Consider the following 22,500-nt stretch of genomic DNA (forward strand, 5'->3'; position numbering starts at 1 on the left):
CCCTCGCCCAGCAGCTGATCCAGGGCTCCCAGGTACCCCAGGCTCTCGTTGCGGGCGCCCAGGACCTCCATGAGGGTGTCGGTGTACAGCTGGTCCAGGGGCGTCTCCTCGCGCTGGGCGTAGGAGGCGATCAGGTGGGTGTCCCTCCCCAGCTCCAGCCTCAGCTTCTCACAGTACCGGCTGACTGGGGGGGGGGGGGGGGGGGGGGAGAGGGAAGGAGAGGGGAGTGGAGGAGAGGAGGAGAGTGGAGGAGAGGAGAGGAGAGGAGAGGGGAGGAGGGGGGAGAGGGGAGAGGAGAGGTGGGGGGAGAGGAGGGGGGTGGGGAGAGGAGGAGAGGAGAGTGGAGGAGGGGTAGGGGGAGAGGAGAGGAGAGTGGAGGAGGGGAGAGGAGAGGCGTGTGGAGGAGGGGTAGGGGGAGAGGAGAGGAATGTGGAGGAGGGGAGAGGAGAGGGGGGTGGAGGAGGGGTGGGGGGAGAGGAGAGGGGAGGAGCGGTGGGGGGAGAGGAGGAGAGGAGAGTGGAGGAGGGGAGAGTGGAGGAGGAGAGAGGAGAGGGATGGGGGGAGGGGTGGGGGAGAGGAGGAGGGGAGAGTGGAGGAGGGGAGAGTGGAGAAGGGGAGAGTGGAGGAGGGGAGAGTGGAGGAGGGGAGAGGGATGGGGAGAGGACAGGAGAGTGGAGGAGGGGAGAGGAGAGGGGGGTGGAGGAGGGGTGGGGGGAGAGTGGAGGAGGGGGGAGGAGGGGGGAGGAGGAGGAGGGGTGGGGGGAGAGAGGAGGAGAGGCTGTTACTCAGGAATGTGATTTCAGCGGTACTAACATTCAAATACGAATACTAACATTCAAAAAAATATATACAATTTCACTGTATGACACATCATTTGAAAAAGCTTACAATCTGTAGTTTCAGACTATGTTCTTTGTGCTCATGTTATCTGTTGGTTAACTCTGTGTTCTATGTGTCATGTTATCTGTTGTTTGTTGTTTCTGTGTTTTCTGTTTTTCCCATATTGTCAACGCCCCGGAAAAGCGCTACATAAATACAATGAATTATTATTATTGTTGTTGTTGTTGTTATTATTAGTATTATTATTATTACATACATACATACACAGATATGGTACATACTGTATATAAATACAATGAATTACTATTATCATTATTATTATTGTTATTATTATTATGATTATTAATATTGTTATTATTATTATTGTTATTATTTGTATTATTATTATTGTTATTATTATTATTATTATTAATATTATTGTTATTATTATTATTATTATTATTATGATTATGATTATGATACATACAGTATCGTCAGTACTTACTGGGGTCGGTGTTGAGGACGGGGATGTCCTGGATGAGGAGTGAGGGCTGGTAGTGGACCTCCTCCAGCCAGGGCTGCAGGTCTATGAAGGCGTGGTTCACCTGAGACAGGATGTAGAGGAAGTACTCACACGCCTCCTCCCCTTTGCTCTGGACCAGCTCCAGGATCTGACGCACCTGCATCCAGGTGTGTCATTTATTACAACCTCCACAACTCTTCACCATAGACTAATCAATAAATCAATTAATCAATTAATCAATCATTTGTGGCCTGGGGTGGTCCAGTGGTCTGGTCCCTCTCTCTCTCCCTTTGTCTCTCTCTCTCCCTCCCTCCCTCCCACCCTCTCCCTCTCTCCCTCCCTCCCTCCATCCCTCCCTCTCCCTCCCTCCCTCTCCCTCTCTCCCTCCCTCTCTCTCTCTCTCCCTCCCTCTCCCTCCCTCCCTCCCTCTCCCTCCCTCCCTCCCTCCCTCCCTCTCCCCCCCTCTCTACCACCCTCTCCCTCCCTCCCTCTCCCTCCCTCCCGCCCTCTCCCTCCCTCCCTCCCTCTCCCTTCCTCCCTCTCTCTCTCCCTCCCTCCCTCTCCCTCCCTCCCTCCCTCTCCCTCCCTCCCTCCCTCCCCCTCCCTCTCTCCCACCCTCTCCCTCCCTCTCTACCACCCTCTCCCTCCCTCACTCCCACTCCCTCCCTCCCGCCCTCCCTCCCTCTCCCTTCCTCCCTCCCTCTCTCCCTCTACCTCCCTCTCTCCCTCCCTCTCTCTCCCTCCCTCCCTCCCTCTTACCTGGTCTGTCCTCACAGCCCCAGCACGCTGCACGATCTCGGCGTCCTCGGCGCACAGGAAGCCGCTCTGCAGCAGGTTGTCCAGGATGCACTGCACGCTGCCAACCCGCGCCACCAGGAGCTCCCGGTGGACCGTGAGGAGGCGGAGCCAGGAGGGGGGGGAGGAGGAGGACCCCCCCCGGAGGACACATGATCCCACCCCTGGTTCCCCTGGTCCCCCTGGTTCCCCTGGTCCCCCTGGTCTCTCTGGTCCCCCTGGTTCCCCTGGTCCCCCTGGTCTCTCTGGTCCCCCTGGTTCCCCTGGTCTCTCTGGTTCCCCTGGTCCCCTGGTTCCCCTGGTCCCCCTGGTCTCTCTGGTCCCCCTGGTTCCCCTGGTCTCTCTGGTTCCCCTGGTTCCCCTGGTCCCCCTGGTTCCCCTGGTCCCCCTGGTTCCCCTGGTTCCCTGGTCCCCCTGGTCCCCCTGGTCTCTCTGGTCCCCCTGGTTCCCCTGGTTCCCCTGGTCCCCCTGGTTCCCCTGGTCCCCCTGGTTCCCCTGGTCCCCCTGGTCTCTCTGGTCCCCCTGGTTCCCCTGGTCTCTCTGGTTCCCCTGGTTCCCCTGGTCCCCCTGGTTCCCCTGGTTCCCCTGGTTCCCCTGGTTCCCCTGGTTCCCCTGGTCCCCCTGGTTCCCCTGGTCCCCCTGGTTCCCCTGGTTCCCCTGGTCTCCCTGGTTCCCCTGGTCCCCCTGGTCCCCCTGGGCCGCCTGGACACGCTGGTCTCTCCTCTCCGTGGCTCATATGCATGATGACGCCTGTACTGGGAAGTTTCAGGAGGGAGAGAGAGAGAGGGAAGGAGGGAGATAGGGAGGGAGGGAGGAAGGGAGGGAGGGAGAGAGAGGGAAGGAGGGAGATAGGGAGGGAGGGAGGGAGAGAGAGAGAGGGAGGAGGGAGGGAGGGAGGGAGAGAGAGGGAAGGAGGGAGATAGGGAGGGAGGGAGGGAGAGAGAGAGAGGGAGGAGGGAGGGAGGAAGGGAGGGAGAGAGAGGGAGGGAGGGAGATAGGGAGGGAGGGAGGGAGATAGGGAGGGAGGGAGAGAGAGAGAGAGGGAGGGAGGGAGAGAGAGAGAGAGGGAGGGAGGGAGAGAGAGAGAGGGAGGGAGGGAGGGAGGGAGGGAGGGAGGAGGGAGGGAGAGAGGGAAGGAGGGAGGGAGATAGGGAGGGAGGGAGGGAGAGGGAGAGGGAGGTAGGGAGAGAGAGAGAGAGAGGGAGGTAGCGAGAGAGAGAGGGAGATAGGGAGGGAGAGAGGGACAGAGAGAGAGAGAGGGAGGTAGGGAGAGAGAGAGGGAGATATGGAGGGAGGGAGGGAGAGAGAGAGGGAGGTAGGGAGTGAGAGAGAGGGGGGTAGGGATAGAGAGAGAGGGGGGGTAGGGAGAGAGAGAGAGAGGTAGGGAGAGAGAGAGAGGGGGGGTAGGGAGAGAGAGAGGGAGGTAGGGAGAGAGAGAGAGAGAGAGAGAGAGAGAGAGAGAGAGGGAGGGAGAGAGAGAGAGGGAGGTAGGGAGAGAGAGAGGGGGGGGGTATATTAAATTCAAACAGAGTAGTGTGGTTTTACAGATAGGTGACAGTTATGTTTGTTAAGTTAAAAAGGCCCAAACCCTCAAAAATATATTAATCTAAAGGCCAATGCACACGGCGTGCGATTTTTGTCGCCGGACAACATTCTATTGCAATGCACACGGCGTGCGATGCGATTTTGTCACACCGCAAAATTCCATTTTCAACTCACACCATTGAAGTCTATGAGAAAATCATCAAAAATCTCATCCCAATGCACACGGCGTGCGATGCGATTTTGTCGCACCACAACATTCCATTCTCAATTGTTACTTTATTGTTACATAGTCGGACCAGGCAGACTGATTACAATAGGCTCTACCAATATTGCTTGCCTTGCTTCCACAATTTCTACAAGATACAACTGGACATATTGTGATAAAATATGTGGGTCCCTTGATTTAGGGGTATTGGTAAAATGTCAGGAGAGGGAGCGCACAAAACACACAGCCAGAAAGGTCTATTATAAAAGCCACTTTATTATTATGGCCGATGATCAGGCAGACATAGATTCGGAGGACGGAGACAGTCCAACATCTAGCTATTCGCCCCTAGGACTCAACTTCCACAACTGATCATGCATCTCAATTAATCATCATAAATATACAGTAGTACAAATTCATCTCATTCAAATAATCATAGGCCTATAAATAAGACAAACATTGGACATATTGGCCGAATAGTAAATAATTAAAAGGGCACGTAACTCGCCGGGTATTTGAGACCCCCCCGTGGGGTCTGAGCGGTGCACTGCGTCCAACCGATGAGGCTCAATATGTAAGTCCGTCTAGCTGACGAATGTTCCTGCGTTCACGCTACAATATTGTGCCTACATGCTCGATTGTTATTATTATGTAATATAGGCATCTTGTATGTGAGATGGGCCGTGTAGCTATGTGGCATGACACGGAAATAAATCATGCATGCAATAATTCGTATAGCTAGTAATGTGTATAGTGTAGCTGTGGGCTATATACTGTAGGTGTAGTGGCTGGCTGATGGTGATGTTCATATCTTGCCCTTGACTGTCAAACCGTTAAAATAGATGATTGCTCCATCCACAATTGAAGATGTCAGGTTGACTGGTTGACATCTACAGTAGGCTACTAGTCTAGACCAGGGGTGCCCAATACGTCGATCGTATTGGGTAAGGTAGTATGGGTAGATCGCATGGCATTGAACAAAACGGAAAAAATAAAAAATAAAAGTTCGCCTATCATCCATCCTCACTATGGCTTTTGCCACTTGATTGACGTACAGGTAAGCCAGTCTGAGATCTGATCTTTTCACCTACACCTAACACGCGGTTCACCACGCATGCGCAGTCAACAGCACCAACTACAAAATACAAAATACCGGCGAGACTAATTACCTAGTTAGCCTTCCAATTTCTACTATTTACTATATAATACTAAATAAAGGCTATACAAATGAGTGGGGAAGCTGGACCAAGTAAGAAACCAATAACGTATAACTTCCATCCAGAATGGGAGGAGGACTTTTTTACACGATGTGATATTGGAAATGCGTCTGTCTGATCAGCAAATCTACGATGGCTATTTCGAAGAAGGGAAATGTGGCAAAAGAGCGAAAACGTACGGCTGCAACGATAGCTTCTTATCGCGTCAGTCACGTTCTTGTTAAACACAAGAAGTCATTCAAAGACGGCGAAATTGTGAAAAAAGTTTCTCGAGGCTGCAGATTGCCTTTTCGATGACAGATCCACAGTGGCTGATGACACCTTGCAACCAGCTCCTACAGCCCTGACTATTAGAAACTAGCTGCCTCCTCCCAGTGCCAGGTCTCCCACTAAGGTAGAGAAATGCATTTATTTCCTCCTTTCAAACTAGGGAATTACCTGTTTTGTATCTGGTTTACTTTTCTGTTTGTTGGATCAGTAGTTGGCTATGGTACTGCAGACTGGCTGTCAGTGTGTGAGTGAGAGAAAGTGTGTGTGTGTGTGTGTGTGTGTGTGTGTGTGTGTGTGTGTGTGTGTGTGTGTGTGTGTGTAAGAGAGAGAGGGAGAGAGAGGGGGAGAGAGAGGGAGGGTTTGTGCTATGGCTCCCTATGCAGACTGGCAAATGTGTGTGTGTGTGTGTGTGTGTGTGTGTGTGTGTGTGTGTGTGTGTGTGTGTGTGTGTGTGAATGTGTGTGAGCGAGAATAGCAAAGAGGGAGGGTTTGTGATGGTCTTCTCCTGTGGCTGTGTGCCAGAGAGAGGGAAAGTGTATTGTGAGTTTACTATGCAGGCTGGGAACTGTGTGTGTGTGTGTGTGTGTGTGTGTGTGTGTGTGTGTTTGTAGTACGTGCATGTACGTTTGCGATGTTGAAACTAGACTGGTAGATCTTGGCAGACTGGCTACTTGAAAAGTAGATCTTGGTTCCAAAAAGTGTGAGCACCCCTGGTCTAGACCATGGAATTCCTGTTTCAGATAGCTATGTGAACTTATGCGGTCAGGTAATGTGTACTGTATAGGTATGCTGTGAAGCTACTTGGTGTGGGTAGATGAATTAATAGTACCTCGACACCCCGATTAAAAAAATGTAAAAACACAGACTGTTAAAAACGGTCACTTAACATCTCTTCAAAGAAGGAGACAGTCATCAACGAAAGGAGACAAACGAAAATGGGTGAGTAGCAACGTTAACGTTGATATGCTTTTATGTAATGATAGCTAGCTTTTTAGCTAGCTAGCTAGTTAATAGTAACTTTTTTTTTTTGCTAACGTTTTATTTGTGTTTATACTCGACACTTCATTAATGTTAGCTAGCTAGCGTTGTCATACTGTTCATACCAACCCCATGTCAGGTAACCAACCATAGTTTGACAGTTCTTTTGTATTGTAAAAAATCTAATTGGTAAACATAAGTGGCAGGTACATTTTAGAATCCACCAACTTCTGTGGTGGTACACGAAACTTGTGTTCAAATTGACTGAAATACCACTAATGTTGCTGTTTTTTCTCTTTACAGATAGTGACTTGAGTAAGAAGAAGGCTGCCGGCGTAGACAGCATCGGAGGCAGTGGGTCACCCAATAAACAAACAGAGGCAACAACAGGGAGCCTTCCATCATTTGGTGGCAGAGCTAGCTTTGGACGAGGAAAGGCACCACAAATATTTCATAAGAAGTTATGACTACACACAAACAATCAACTATTGCTTTTATTCATTTTAATTGTAATTATTGTCTTACTATGCTCCTCTTGCTGTATTTTTTAATAATGTAGGTAAAGCACTTTGAATTGCCCCTGTTGTATGAAACTCCACAAATAAACTCTGCCTTGTCATCTGTCTGTGTCCAACAATATTGTGAGACAGTCCACCATGGATGGCTTTCCCTGTTGTTGTTGTTGTTGTTGTTGTTGTTGTTGTTTATGTTACCGTTATTGTTGATTGGTTACTGTATGTCACATGATCACCCAGAGAGAGATATAGCTCGTTACCTAGGTTACGTAAAGAGTCAGTTAAGGGAACAACGCTCATCGGTATGGACAGCAAAGCTGCTGTTCTGTGCCAGTCAGAGCTAGTGTTCCCGTTATCTATTAACCTGCCATCTGGGACACAATTAGTTGTATCTTGTATTGTGTATTGAAGAAGTTCACTAAAGAACAAGAAACTGAGAATTCCTTGTCGTGTGAGCAGTGGCGGACTCGGGCTGTTTGAAGGGCAGGGGCGAAAAGAAAAAAAGGGCACCTACTGCACAACATGGGACCCCATCAGTGCACATGGTCAAGTTTAGACCATTGGAAGGGCAGCCAATAGGGCACATCCTCTCATTTTGCCACTCAAAAGGGCACTTTAGTGAGACATTTTTCAACTGTGGGGGCACATGGTCAAATTTAGACCATTGGAGGGGCACCAATAGGGCACGTCCTCTCATTTTCACCACTCAAAAGGGCACTTAAGAGAGACGTTTTTTAACCGTGGGGGCACCAGGAGGGGCGGTCGCCCCCCCTGCCCCCCCCATGAGTCCGCCAGTGCCCACGCACATCAGACGAGCAAGTTACTCTAACGGACAAAACACGACAATAATATATATTCAAAACGGAGAACCAGAAGTTGATTCCCGTGTAGGCCTGCTACTGTAAAACGTGTTACATGACTAACAACGTAGGAAATTATGTCACATGATTATGAAGTGTATGCCACATCATAAAAGACGACAGTAACTTACTGTTGACGCGTGTTCCCTGTCTCCCCGTGTTCCCTGTCCCACCGCCTCTCCAACCCCTCCCGTCTCCGCTCCTTGGTCCTCCGGAGAAAACACCACTAATAAACAACAACGTATTTCTGTTGACCTCCTAATGATATATCTATATTCTATAGGCTGTTGTCTGGTAATCAAACTGCTGTTAAGAGGACACCTTGGTCATGGTGGTGAATCTTTCTGAATCAATGATTCAGTTCCTCAAAGCTCAGATATGAGGAAGTGAGAGTCCGTGAGCGGGTAATGACGCTGCGGCCGGGCAAACACCTCCTGTTATCAACTCTTATATGGACATTTATAGTCATATATTCATATATTATGTTATATTATATCATATATTATAAAAGTATATTGATATATTTGTACATATTGTTATGTTCTTTATCTTTGTTCTCCGCCCCTGGGATTGTATGGTTCATTCTTGTTTTATTATGTAGTTTATATTATTGCTATTGTGTGTTTTATTGTTTACTATTATTCTATTGTTGTTGTTATGCTGTGTGGATATGTTAAAGCACGTTGAGCTGCAACGTTTGCAGGAAAAGTGGTATACAAATAAAGGTTATGATTGTTATTATGATTATGAGACAGGTGAGACAGGTGATTATGAGACAGGTGAGACAGGTGATTATGAGACAGGTGAGACAGGTGATTAGGAGACAGGTGAGACAGGTGATTAGGAGACAGGTGATTAGGAGACAGGTGAGACAGGTGATTAGGAGACAGGTGAGACAGGTGATTAGGAGACAGGTGAGACAGGTGATTATGAGACAGGTGAGACAGGTGAGACAGGTGATTAGGAGATAGATGAGACAGGTGAGACAGGTGAGACAGGTGATTATGAGCAGGATGAGTGGACAGTATTCTGTCACTACCGTGGACTCAGGTGTAGTGGAGTTATGAGACAAATCAGACTGAATAGACAACAGGCAGTTGTCTTTGTCTTTCTTATGGCAGAAAAATAGGGACACACGTATATATGTTACGGTACATGTGGGAAAACTAGGGTTAGGGTTAGGTGCTACGTCGACTTGGTACATGCTGGCATGTCTAACCCTAACCCTAATCCTATCCCTAATCCTAACCCTAACCTTAAACCTAACCGTAGCACCCAAGCACCTAACCCTAGTTTTCCGTAACATGTACCGTAACATATATATATATATATATATATATATAATAGGGACTCATGTCAGTAACTTGTATAAACTTTATTTGCGGCTTTGGAGACAGTTCACTTTCATTACAACGTCAACAGATTGTGTTTGGCCTGTTCCTCTCCTTATGAAGAAGGGATGGGGGCGGGGCTACCAAGCACAGACAGGGTTGCCAGATGGGATTGTCAATTTCCAGCCTAACCACAGTCTTAAAAACTGCTAAATCCACAAAAAACCACCAGCCCAAACACTTATATTGTCTGAAAACCGGCTAATGACTATTGGGCCAGTGCTCCTTCAGTCCCCCCCCTCCAGGGACCCCCCCTCTGTCGGCATTTCGCCGGGAGGTTTGAAGGCGGTGATGTCATCAAAGATGGACGACGGCCTTCTGAAGGTGGTGATGTCATCCAAGATGGACGGCCCTGTGTACCCGTTGGTCTCCACGGCCTCCAGCTGCTGGATGTAGTCTAGAGGTAGACCGCTCTGCCTGGCCCCCAGACACACCACCTGGTAACACACACACACACACACACACACACCTGGTTAACACACACACACCTGGTTAACACACACACACACACACCTGGTTAACACACACACACACACACACACACCTGGTTAACACACACACACACACCTGGTTAACACACACACACACACACCTGGTTAACACACACACACACGCCTGGTTAACACACACACACACACACCTGGTTAACACACACACACACACACCTGGTTAACACACACACACACACACACACACCTGGTTAACACACACACACACACACACACAAACACACACACACACACACACACCTAGTTAACACACACACACCACCTGGTTAACACACACACACACACACACCTGGTTAACATACACACACACCTGGTTAACACACACACACACACACACACACACCACCTGGTTAACACACACACACACACCTGGTTAACATACACACACCTGGTTAACACACACACACACCTGGTTAACACACACACACACATACACACACACACACACCTGGTTAACACACACACACACACACACCTGGTTAACACACACACACACACACACCTGGTTAACATACACACACACACCTGGTTAACATACACACACACCTGGTTAACACACACACACACCTGGTTAACACACACACACACACACACCTGGTTAACACACACACACCTGGTTAACACACACACACCACCTGGTTAACACACACACACACCACCTGGTTAACACACACACACACACACACACACACCTGGTTAACACACACACACACACACCTGGTTAACACACACACACACACACACACACCTGGTTAACACACACACACAACCTGGTTAACACACACTCACAAACACACATGGTTAACACACACACACCACCTGGTTAACACACACACACACACACACCTGGTTAACACACACACACACACCTGGTTAACACACACACACACCACCTGGTTAACACACACACACACACCTGGTTAACACACACACACACACACACACACACACACCTGGTTAACACACACACAACCTGGTTAACACACACTCACAAACACACCTGGTTAACACAAACACACACACCTGGTTAACACACACACACACACACACACCTGGTTAACACACACACACACACACCTGGTTAACATACACACACACACACACACACACACACACCTGGTTAACATACACACACACACACACCTGGTTAATCGAAGCAACAGACATGGTAGTTGATTGGTCAGAAAAATTGAAAATTGCCCGTCGTCCCGCTCTTATTCAGATCAACACGCATGCGCTGTTGTTTTCCTATGGACAGCCTCGATGCGTCGTTTCTAACCGGAGCGAAACCACCCTTTTTAAGCGGAGCATGTGTTGGTTGTTTGCTCCGGGAGCGACTTCGAATGCGCGTTCTCACAGCTCCAAACGACGCAGAGCAAAGCAAATTCTATCCTAAACTCTGTTTCCAAGTGAAGCAAATGTTCTAGTGAGAACACACCCTAAGTCTAAGACTGGGTCTATCTTTATTAAAGTGAGATCTAAGTCTAAGGGTGTGTTCTCACTAGAACATTTGCTTCACTTGGAAACAGAGTTTAGGATAAAATTTGCTTTGCTCTGCGTCGTTTGGAGCTGTGAGAACGCGCAATTTTCAATTCTTCTGACCAATCAACTACCACGTCTGTTGCTTTGATTGCGTATGTTACTTGGTTTACATGAAGGGCTGTGAGAACGCAAATCAGAGAAATAATTTATGCAACAATGTTGCAATCCACTTGCTCCGGGTCCTGATTCGGACTTTCATGTGAGAACATGACCTAAGGGTGTGTTCTCACTAGAACATTTGCTTCACTTGGAATCGGAGTTTAGGATAAAATTCGCTTTGTTCTGCGTCGTTTGGAGCTGTGAGAACGCGCATTCAAAGACAAGGGGGGGTTACCTGTTTGTAGGGGGGGTTACCTGTTTGTAGGGGGGGGGGGGGGTTACCTGTTTGTAGGGGGGGGAAGTGAGGAAGGAGGTGTAGTTGTTCATCTGGTATGTTCTGCAGAGCAGCCCCCCCCCCTCGGTCACGATGGTCACCTCCCGCGGGCTGTAGAACCCCAGCCTCACACCCTCCTGCCTGGGGCACACACACACACACACACACACACACACACACATACATATAACATACACACACACACACACACACATATAACATACACACACACACGTATAACACACATATAACATACACACACACACATATAACATACACACACACACACACACATATATAACATACACAAACACACACACACACACACACACACACATATAACATAGACACACACACATAACATACACACACACACACACACACACACACACATAGCAGGGTAGGAGGTAATGTGTACGTCCATGTTACGTGTATTGCATGTGTTGTATGTGTATGTTGTATGTGTGTGTATGTTATATGTGTGTGTGTGTGTGTGTGTGTGTGTGTATGTTATATATGTGTGTGTGTGTGTGTGTGTGTGTGTGTGTGTATGTATGTTATATGTGTGCGTATGTGTGTGTGTGTGTGTCTCACCTGTCCAGGCTGGTCAGGTGATCCAGGTGCATCCTCCAGACGGCGCCCCACACCTCCTCCCCCTCCTCCTCCACCACTGTGGCCACGCCCCCATTCCAGGAGCCCCTCCCACTGACCTCCGACCCCCCCTCTGACCTCCAGTGGCCGAACCTCAGGGCATGGTCCTGTTAATAATAATAATAAGAAGAAGAAGAAGAAGAAGAAGAAGGAGAAGAAGAAGAAGAAGGAGAAGAAGAAGAAGAAGAAGAAGGAGAAGAAGAAGAAGAAGGAGAAGAAGAAGAAGAAGAAGAAGAAGAAGAAGGAGAAGAAGAAGGAGAAGAAGAAGAAGAAAGAGAAGAAGAAGAAGAAGAAGAAGAAGAAGAAGAAGAATGCATTTTATTTGTATTGCTTCACTTTTCATTCAATAGACCTATCGCTAAGCCACGCCCCAAAATAGAAATTGTCCAATCATATCACAGCAAAAGTCACAACAGGTAGAAAACTCGGACAAACAACTCGCTAATATCTGATGGTGAAAAGCTTCTAGACTAAATATTCTTGTCATCTTTGAAAAACACGTCTATTACTTTACTGTGGTAAATAAAAAGTCTGAAATTTGCCAACTCCCGCCATCGTAAGTCATTGAATGTCATTCAGTCACGGTCGGTCAGTCAGCCTCCCCCTCCACGTCAGATCCGCCCAGAGCGTCGAGGCTTTTAAAACCTTAGCGAAGACGCACCTCTTCTCCCTGACCTTTGACCTGAGGTGAGCCTGCCTCCCCACACTGCACTTTTATGCACTTTTATTTCTGCACCTGTTGTATTCTGAATTGCACCTTGTTTTTGTTTTAGTGTATTTTTATTTGTTGTTTTCTTTTACTAGGGTTTAATCTGTTAAGCACTTTGGGCGGTTATTTTGTCGTTGTAAATGTGCTATATAAATAAAAATGACTTACTTACTGTTGTGAAGGCCCACAGTTTTAGAGCCAGTTTTAGTTTCCCCGAAATCAGCCCTTCTGCCCCAGTTATTTACTTTGTTATTTTCTATACTATTCATATACGTTTCGTGAAGTGTATGTATTATTCTTGTAATGTTTATGCATATGTTTGATGACGTAGTATCCGGGGTGTGTCCGTGACCCGGATGCTACGTTCGGTGGTGTATATATAAGAAACGGAAGTAGTCCGCGAGTCAGAGTGTGATGAGCATCAGAACGAGAGAGACCAAATGAGAGAGAGAGTAACGCGAAGTCAATGTAAGATGGCGGATTCAGTACGACGCACACCGTGCAGAAGCTGAGGACGCCAGGAAAGCGATTATTGAGTGTACCACTGTAGCCCGTTTAGTTGTGTTCCCGTTGGACCGCCTTGCCAGCAGCCGGCTGTTCAACGTTGGACCAAGCGAGACGCCAGCTGGACATAATCGTCGCCTCCACGAGCGGACTGCGACCGAACACTGACTCCAGCGGAGCTGCGACGCTGACCACCGGACTTGGGCCCTTCACCTCGTTGTGGACCACGAAGACGGCCCTTTCCCTCCGCGTTGCTACGTCACCCCCCCCTTTTCGTCGGCTAACTTCATCGACGCACATGCCATCCAACCAGGCCTCAACGCGCACCACAACCCTGGACTATAAGCCTGTTCAGGCCAGAGACTATCAGTGAGTGATTGAGTGCGTGTGTGGCCGGCGGGAGGGAATGTATATATGGGGATGTATACAACCGTCATGTATAATAAATGTGTTGTTCATATGTGATACCGTTACCGTGTGTTAGTTGTTTGTAAGGCTAATGCTAATGCTAGTTACCAGGCTAATGCTAATGCTAGTTCCCATGCTAATGCTAACTATAGTAACTGCTAGTCTACCGGTTTGCTGGCGCCCCCTGCCTGTATCCTCCTACACTGCCTATTTAGCTCCATTAGTTAGATAACCAGCCCTTTCCTAAATTATACAGTCCTTTTCAGCTACTCCCTGGTTACAATTGGTCCTTCGAGCCGGATCGGTAGTGTAGTGATAGCATGGCTGAGCGCAGCCAACCAGACCAGACAGTTACCCCCCCTTCTCCGCCCCCTGAGCCAGAGCCACGACCACAGAGAGTCCCGCGGTTGCCTCCGAGGTTACAGGAGTATGAGCTTGAGCTCGAAAGCTCACTGAGTGGTAGCGAGGAGCGCACTCCACGGGATACAGTGGTCGGAGAGGCCGAGGTGTCCGCCGGCGCGCGGGTGGCTAGCACTGAGACAGCCCTCGAAGAGCACCAGCCTGAGGATGAGATGGCAGAACCGCAGGGTTTTGCCGTGGAAACGGAAGAACAGGAAGGAGAGGCCCGGTCCGACAGCGCCTGCGGGCGGAAGAGGGAGGGCCTCAGCCTTAACGATCTGCCTCCCAGTACGGCGCGCTCGAGACCTAGCTCCTGCCGCTCAGTGGCTTCCTACCGGTCCAGGGCTTCCGTGGGCAGTTCTGCCTCTGGGGCGGATAGCCTGCACTCCAGAGGGAGTAGTGCCGCGCTGTCCGAATGTATGCGCCAACAGGCCGAGATGGCGTTAGAGCGGGAGCGCCAACAGGCCGAGACGGCGTTAGAGCGGGAACGACTCCAGTTCGAGCGTGAACGCCTCCAGCGCCAGGAGGCGCTAGAACGCGAACGCCTCCAGATGAACGGAGCGGAACGCGCGGCGGAGAGACAGCGCCAGGAGGCGCTAGAACGTGAACGCCTCCAGCGCCAGGAGGCGCTAGAACGTGAACGCTTCCAGATGACCGGAGCGGAACGCGAGGCGGAGAGACAGCGCCAGGAGGCGCTAGAACGTGAACGCTTCCAGATGGAGCGCGACCGCCTCCAGGCGGAGAGACAGCGCCAGGAGGCGTTAGAGAGGGAACGCATCCAGTACGAGCGCGAGCGCCTCCAGATGGAGGGGGCGGAACGCGCGGCGGAGAGGCAGATGGCGAGAGAGCAACTGCACGCAGAGAAGATGGAGGAAATGATGCAGACCATGCGCGACGTGTGCATCAGCAGAACTCCGTCGGCCCGTAGCTCCAGAGCATCATCCGCACGGCCCTCTCGAGTGCCATCTCCTGAACCCCCCGCCGATGGCTCCATGACCCCCGCCATGACTGTCCAACTACAGGCCCAGCTGACCACCTGGAAAGAAGAGGACCAGGGACCCGACCGCTACGCGGCCCAGAGGGAGCCAGCGTCGCTGCCCGGGAGGGGAGCCATTCCCCAAGAGCGTAGCACACCCCTAGGTCCTCCGGTGCACCAAAATGCATGCAGGCCGGACACCCAGACCGTCACTCCAGCCCCGATCATCCACTACAGGATGTTTCCCCAGGTGGAGGGACCCAAGTTCCCCTTCTTCAAGGACGAGGACAGGAGCCAGTATGTGGAGCTACGCATCTGCCTGGACACGCTCTTGGACGACTCCTGCTCAGAGTCCTACAAATATGCGATTCTCCTTCAGCATGTGAGGAACCCCAGAGCCCACAACATGGTTCTGGCCCATGCCTCCGCACCGACACCTTACACCAGAGCGCTCGCCGACTTGGATGCCCGCTACGGTCGTCCCTGGAACCACGCCCTTGCTGAACTGCAAGCCCTCGAACAGCAGGCCCCCATCAAGGATGAACGGGCGCTGGATGACTTCGCGCTCCGCGTACACACCTTGGTTGGAATGCTGAAGACGCAGGGCCCAGCTGGCGCCAGCGAGATCAACAGCACCTCCAACGTAGAGCGGCTGCTCCGCAAGATCCCACGCTTCCGGCAGGAGAGGTTCCGGCGACAGCAGCGCGTTCGTAACCCCGGGAAGTTGGGTCTGAGCATGGCTGCCTTCGCGGCGTTCCTACTGGAGGAAGTGCATGACACCAACGTAGACGCCATGGGTTACGCTGAGCCGAAGAAGGAGAGGGAGAAGGGAGACCGCTGGGACAGGCCGAGCTCGAACAGAGGACGCCCAGTAGGAGTGCTGCACACGGAGGAGGAGCCTCGGAGAGAGAGGAAAGCCCGACCTGAGGGAAAGGATTCCTCTCAACCCCCTCCAAAGGGACGGAGAGGTCCACCGCCATGTCCGTACTGCACCAGCGAGCACTGGTTCAATGAGTGCAGTGACTTCAACAACCTGAGTACCGAGGTCAAGCAGAGGTGGCTCGAGGAGAACGAGAGGTGCTGGAACTGTGGGCGCGACCATCTGGCTAAGAACTGCACCTTGAGGAGAAAGTGCAATCGCTGTGAGGAGGTCCACCTCAACATTCTACACGAGGTCTCCCTCGCCAGGTCCACGGAGGGCAACAGAAGCCCTAGGTCCGGTCGCGCACCGGAAGAGGAAACCCCTGTCTACTACCTAGACTCGCCACAGAGCAGCGGCTCCAAGGTCCTACTGAAGGTGGTGAAGGTCCGACTTCACCACAACAACGCTGTGTACGACACGTACGCCGTTCTAGACGACGGGTCGGAACGGACCATCCTTCTCCAGGGGCCAGTGCGCCAGTTGGGGCTCCAAGGGACTGCGGAGAAGCTGACTCTGCGCACGATACGTCGCGACCTTAGAGAGGTCACCGGGGCGAGAATCAACTTCTCTATCTCCCCGGCGGGGCGGCCGTCGGACAGATATCGGCTTCGGAATGTCTTCACCGCAGACCAGCTAGCGCTCTCCCGCTACGACTACCCCCTGGAGAGGTTACGCGCAAGATATCCCCACCTACGGCGAGTAGACCTACATCCGATAGAAGGAGCGGAGCCAACCCTTCTCATCGGCTCGGACAACGCTGAACTGATCGTGTCGCTCCGTCCTCCGCTGAGAGGACCACGAGGCTGCCCGATGGCTGTTAAGACTGCGCTTGGGTGGGCCCTCCAAGGCGCTACCGAGGGGAGAGATAGAGACGGGAGAGCTACGTCATCCCTCCATGTCCGAACCGAAGAAGCAAACCAACCAACCGGACCGCCTGGAGTGGAATCTATTGCTGCCAGTGCCCCTGGAACAGTTAGTACCACAAATGGTTCACCACAGGATGACCAACCAAAGAAGAAGCCTCTGTGGACAGAGCATAAGTCTCTGGATGGGAAGACCTACTTCTACAACACAGAGACTAAACAGTCCTCAGGGGAGAAACCAGACGACCTGAAATCTCCTGCTGAGCAAATGTTGTCTAAGTGCCCGTGGAAGGAGTACAAGTCTGACACGGGAAAGCCTTACTACTACAACTCCCAGACTAAGGAGTCCCGGTGGTGGCGCTACCGTGCCATGGCGGCAACAGCTGTTGCCGAGGAACACCTGCAGGTGGCCATGCACCCTCACGTGGCCGAGGTCAGCATTGACGCACCCGTCAACTCCGTCGAGTACACGTCAGCCATGGAAGTCTCAGCCAGTATTGTAGACTCCTCCAAGGAGGAAAGGCCGGAGTTGGCGAAGAAAACGTACAAGTGGAACCCAAAAGAGGAGGCCAAGCAGGCCTTCAAAGAGCTTCTGGAGGAGAATGGTGGTTCATCCAACGCGTCATGGGAGCAAACCATGAGAATGATCATCAACGACCCACGCTACAGCGCCCTGCCCAAGCTGAGTGAGAAGAAGCAAGCGTTTAAGGCCTACAAGGCTAAGAAGGAGAAGGAACAAGCCAAGCAGCTCAGGAAGAGGAACTGGGAGGCGCTGAAGAGCATTCTGGACAACATGGCCAGCGTCACCTACCGCACCACCTGGTCCGAGGCCCAGCAGTACCTGCTGGACGACCCCACCTTCGCTGAGTACGAGGAGCTGGAGAACATGGACAAGGAAGACGCTCTGATCTGCTTCGAGGAGCACATCCGCGCCCTGGAGAAGGAGGAGAAGCAGAAGACTCTGCTGAGGGAGAGAGACAACTTGTCCGAAGGTGCCGTGGTACTGGTGATCGACCAGTCCCTTCCACGCGACGCCTGGCAGACAGGCAGAGTGACCAAGGTCCTGCCGGGTCCGGATGGAAGGGTGCGGACGGCCATCGTGGACGTTGGTGGTCGCACTTACACCCGACCGGTGGCACGCCTGCTTGAGCTCCCTCCAATTACGAAAGACACTATCCCCTCCTACCTCACGCTGCTAGAGCAGCATAGCCAGTGTGCCTTCTTAGTTAACTGAAACCGAGGGTTTCATGGGGCGGCTGTTGTGAAGGCCCACAGTTTTAGAGCCAGTTTTAGTTTCCCCGAAATCAGCCCTTCTGCCCCAGTTATTTACTTTGTTATTTTCTATACTATTCATATACGTTTCGTGAAGTGTATGTATTATTCTTGTAATGTTTATGCATATGTTTGATGACGTAGTATCCGGGGTGTGTCCGTGACCCGGATGCTACGTTCGGTGGTGTATATATAAGAAACGGAAGTAGTCCGCGAGTCAGAGTGTGATGAGCATCAGAACGAGAGAGACCAAATGAGAGAGAGAGTAACGCGAAGTCAATGTAAGATGGCGGATTCAGTACGACGCACACCGTGCAGAAGCTGAGGACGCCAGGAAAGCGATTATTGAGTGTACCACTGTAGCCCGTTTAGTTGTGTTCCCGTTGGACCGCCTTGCCAGCAGCCGGCTGTTCAACGTTGGACCAAGCGAGACGCCAGCTGGACATAATCGTCGCCTCCACGAGCGGACTGCGACCGAACACTGACTCCAGCGGAGCTGCGACGCTGACCACCGGACTTGGGCCCTTCACCTCGTTGTGGACCACGAAGACGGCCCTTTCCCTCCGCGTTGCTACGTCACCCCCCCCTTTTCGTCGGCTAACTTCATCGACGCACATGCCATCCAACCAGGCCTCAACGCGCACCACAACCCTGGACTATAAGCCTGTTCAGGCCAGAGACTATCAGTGAGTGATTGAGTGCGTGTGTGGCCGGCGGGAGGGAATGTATATATGGGGATGTATACAACCGTCATGTATAATAAATGTGTTGTTCATATGTGATACCGTTACCGTGTGTTAGTTGTTTGTAAGGCTAATGCTAATGCTAGTTACCAGGCTAATGCTAATGCTAGTTCCCATGCTAATGCTAACTATAGTAACTGCTAGTCTACCGGTTTGCTGGCGCCCCCTGCCTGTATCCTCCTACACTGCCTATTTAGCTCCATTAGTTAGATAACCAGCCCTTTCCTAAATTATACAGTCCTTTTCAGCTACTCCCTGGTTACACTTACTTACAAAAGAATCTCAGAATTGTACATTTACATTTACATGTTTGGCATTGAGCAGACGCCTTATTCCAAAGCGACTCACAATCGACACATCTGACTCATTTTTTTGGTAGACACTGGAGTAATATGTACATGGGGTAAGTAGAAATCTTAGGAGAAACAGTATAGGAGGGGGGGGGGGGGGGCAGGTGCTCTGGAGAAACAGTACAGGAGGTAGTAGATGTCTCAGGAGGGACAGTACAGGGGGGTAGTAGATGTCTCAGGAGGGACAGTACAGGGGGGTAGTAGATGTCTCGGGAGAAACAGTACAGGGGGTAGTAGATGTCTCAGGAGGGACAGTACAGGGGGGTAGTAGATGACTCAGGAGGGACAGTACAGGGGGTAGTAGATGTCTCAGGAGGGACAGTACAGGGGGGTAGTAGATGTCTCGGGAGAAACAGTACAGGGGGTAGTAGATGTCTCAGGAGGGACAGTACAGGGGGGTAGTAGATGACTCAGGAGGGACAGTACAGGGGGTAGTAGATGTCTCAGGAGGGACAGTACAGGGGGGTAGTAGATGTCTCAGGAGGGACAGTACAGGGGGGTAGTAGATGTCTCAAGAGAAACAGTACAGGGGGGTAGTAGATGTCTCAGGAGGGACAGTACAGGGGGTAGTAGATGTCTCAGGAGGGACAGTACAGGGGGTAGTAGATATCTCAGGTGGGACAGTACAGGGGGGTAGTAGATGTCTCAGGAGGGACAGTACAGGGGGGTAGTAGATGTCTCAGGAGGGACAGTACAGGGGGGTAGTAGATGTCTCAGGATGGACAGTACAGGGGGGTAGTAGATGTCTCAGGAGGGACAGTACAGGGGGGTAGTAGATGTCTCAGGAGGAGCAGTTAAGGTGTAGCCTGAAGAGATTATACCCTGGTACAGCGTAATTACAGTTTAGATAATAAACATGTTACAGACGTAGTTTGTTTGTTTCCTGTGTTTCTCTACTAGAAATACAATTTAGCAATCCTTCTTCTAGCTTGGTAGCTACCAATGGCCCCTGGTCCTAGCATAATCATATATTAATAATAATAATAATAATAATAATAATAATAATAATAATAATAATAATTCGCTATATTTATATACAGGCCCGTCACTATGGGCGGGCCTCAGGGGGCCAGGCCCGCCCACAGACGTGCTGGTGCCCCCCCAACTGGCGGCCAGATATAAAAATAAAAATAATTTTTTATTTTATTTTATTAATCTTCTATATTTATGTTAAATTAAGACATAACAATTGAGAAACAATAATGTGTTTTTCATTTTGTTGGAAGGGATTCTAGTGACAACCAATCATTTGAAAAGAAGTTGAAATATTGCACGTTACTGCATGCTGCTGCTACCGCCATTTCAGCTGTGTGAGCCGACTCAGTCGAGCAAAGTCAGTGCTTTTTGTAGTAACGTTAGGCCTGCCTAGATAGATATACGAACGTGGATTAAATCCTCGAAAGGTGCAGCTGCACCCAACCCCAATGGACAGAGAGATAGCACCAGCAGTAGCGACTGTGGGCCTGACACTACTAGCACCCCGACTGCTACTACTAGCAACGTGACCCTTGCTGCTAATGTTAGCCCCCCGACTATTACTATTACTAGCACTAACGTGAGTTTAGCTACTAGCCCACCGACGAATGTTAGGGCTAGCCTTGCTAGCCCCCCGACGACTACTGTTCCTGTTGGATTAGTGGTGGAGCCGTATGACCTTGGAATGGACCAGCCTAAACAGGTTATTTTGAGCAAATATCCAGTCAGAATGTTTGGTGCAAAAAACGATCATTGGCCTCAAGCTGGAACAGGGACTGGCTTGAGTATTCTCTGAAAAAGGACGCCGCGTTTTGCTACGCGTGCAGGAAATGTAGGGTAGTGCAGCGAATTCAGGGTAAGTTAATATTGTGTGTGTGCGTGTGTGTGTGCGTGTGTGTGTAGGCACCCGCCGTCGTGATGTTTTGCTAGTTGTATTCTCGTCAGCTTTTTCAATTGGAGAGATGGGCTGTTTGCATGGTTAGACTATATTTAATGTGCTTTGTGTATAACGTGTTCAATGATGAGGATTGATGTATCTGGCTGATCCTATTTGCTGTAGATGGGTGGTTTAATGTGATGATCACACGATCGGTCGGTCATACTGTATACCTTTTGCAAGTTTACTGATTGCGTGCCAGTCTCGTAATTTTAGTTACGTAGGTTATTTTATTTAATTGTTGCTCTTGTAAGTGTGCCGGGTTGGTGCCAATTATTGACCTGTGTGCATTGTAATGCACAACTTGGCTTCTCCATGCTATAAAGGGGTGGTTTAAAAAATAAAACACAGAAAATAGATGACAGGTTTGTAATAAACCAGCTTCGCCTGTGTTATGTTATTTGCTGCATTCTGATAATTTTAGGTCTAATCTTCATCAGTAGGCTACGTGTCCAATTTAGCCTCTGCCACCTCCTATGCATGTCAGTGTTGCATGACGAATACCATAGCATATTGGATTATCCTAATAATAATTGTGCCCCCCCATGCAGTTCATTGGCCCACCCTAAGACTGGGCCCTGGTGACGGGTCTGTTTATATAGCACTTTTCCGAGGCTCAAAGACGCTGACAATATGGGAAAAACAGAAACAAAGAAACAAGCAAGAAGAAACAAGCGACAGATAACATGAGGACATAGAACACAGAGTTAACGACAGATAACATGAGGACATAGAACACAGAGTTAACGACAGATAACATGAGGACATAGAACACAGTGTTAACGAATGGGGAACACAGTAACACAGTAACACAGTAACACATGAGTGTAGCTCCCCTCCCCTCCCCTCCCCCCCTACCTTCAGCCGGCCGGTCGTCACAAACACAGCGGACGGGCTGTTGAGACGCAGTCGCTCCCTCAGCAGGTTGCTGCCGTAGGCGAAGTACAGGAAGAAGCGCTGGTCGGAGGAGTTGGACGGTGACGTCACCACCACGGCGGGATCAGGCGTGGAGGAGGAGGAGGAGGAGGAGGAGGAGGAGGTGGTGGCCTCGGGTGTTGTGTGTTCACACTGACAGCATAGCGGGAGGAGGAGAACCGCGTAACAGTACCGGAGGAAAGACATGACGCCGGGTTGTGGTGGTGGTGAAGGAGCCGTGGTGTGTATGACACCGGGAACAGCGTCACTGGCGGACAGAGCGCTGATTGGCTGTTTGAGTGGCGTGTTGTGTGTGTGTGTGTGTGTGTGTGTG

General features: G+C 50.4%; 2 protein-coding genes across 2 annotated transcripts in view; both read right to left on the bottom strand.

Moving 5' to 3' along the window:
• Positions 1-6,503, bottom strand: part of nod1 (nucleotide-binding oligomerization domain containing 1) — a gene marked incomplete at both ends in the record, with an annotated part of 32,745 nt that extends 26,242 nt beyond the window's left edge. Inside the window, 4 exons of the mRNA XM_080541111.1 lie at positions 1-184; positions 1,325-1,499; positions 2,102-2,301; positions 6,482-6,503. The exon at positions 1-184 is cut by the window's left edge and continues 153 nt beyond it. Coding sequence (XP_080397237.1) covers positions 1-184; positions 1,325-1,499; positions 2,102-2,301; positions 6,482-6,503 — 581 coding nt within the window. The remainder of the gene's footprint in view (positions 185-1,324; positions 1,500-2,101; positions 2,302-6,481) is intronic.
• A 2,842-nt stretch (positions 6,504-9,345) lies between these two features.
• LOC308166786 (gamma-glutamylcyclotransferase-like) lies at positions 9,346-22,373 on the bottom strand (the record flags this gene model as incomplete). Its single annotated transcript, XM_080541112.1, has 4 exons — positions 9,346-9,555; positions 11,551-11,683; positions 12,137-12,300; positions 22,110-22,373. 4 exons carry the CDS (start codon positions 22,371-22,373, stop codon positions 9,346-9,348), a joined length of 771 nt encoding a protein of 256 aa, XP_080397238.1.
• Between the last annotated feature and the right edge of the window lie 127 nt (positions 22,374-22,500).

Source organism: Nansenia antarctica (genome assembly GCF_963989245.1).
Source record: "Nansenia antarctica genome assembly, chromosome: 10".
Classification (NCBI taxonomy): Eukaryota; Metazoa; Chordata; class Actinopteri; order Argentiniformes; family Microstomatidae; genus Nansenia; species Nansenia antarctica.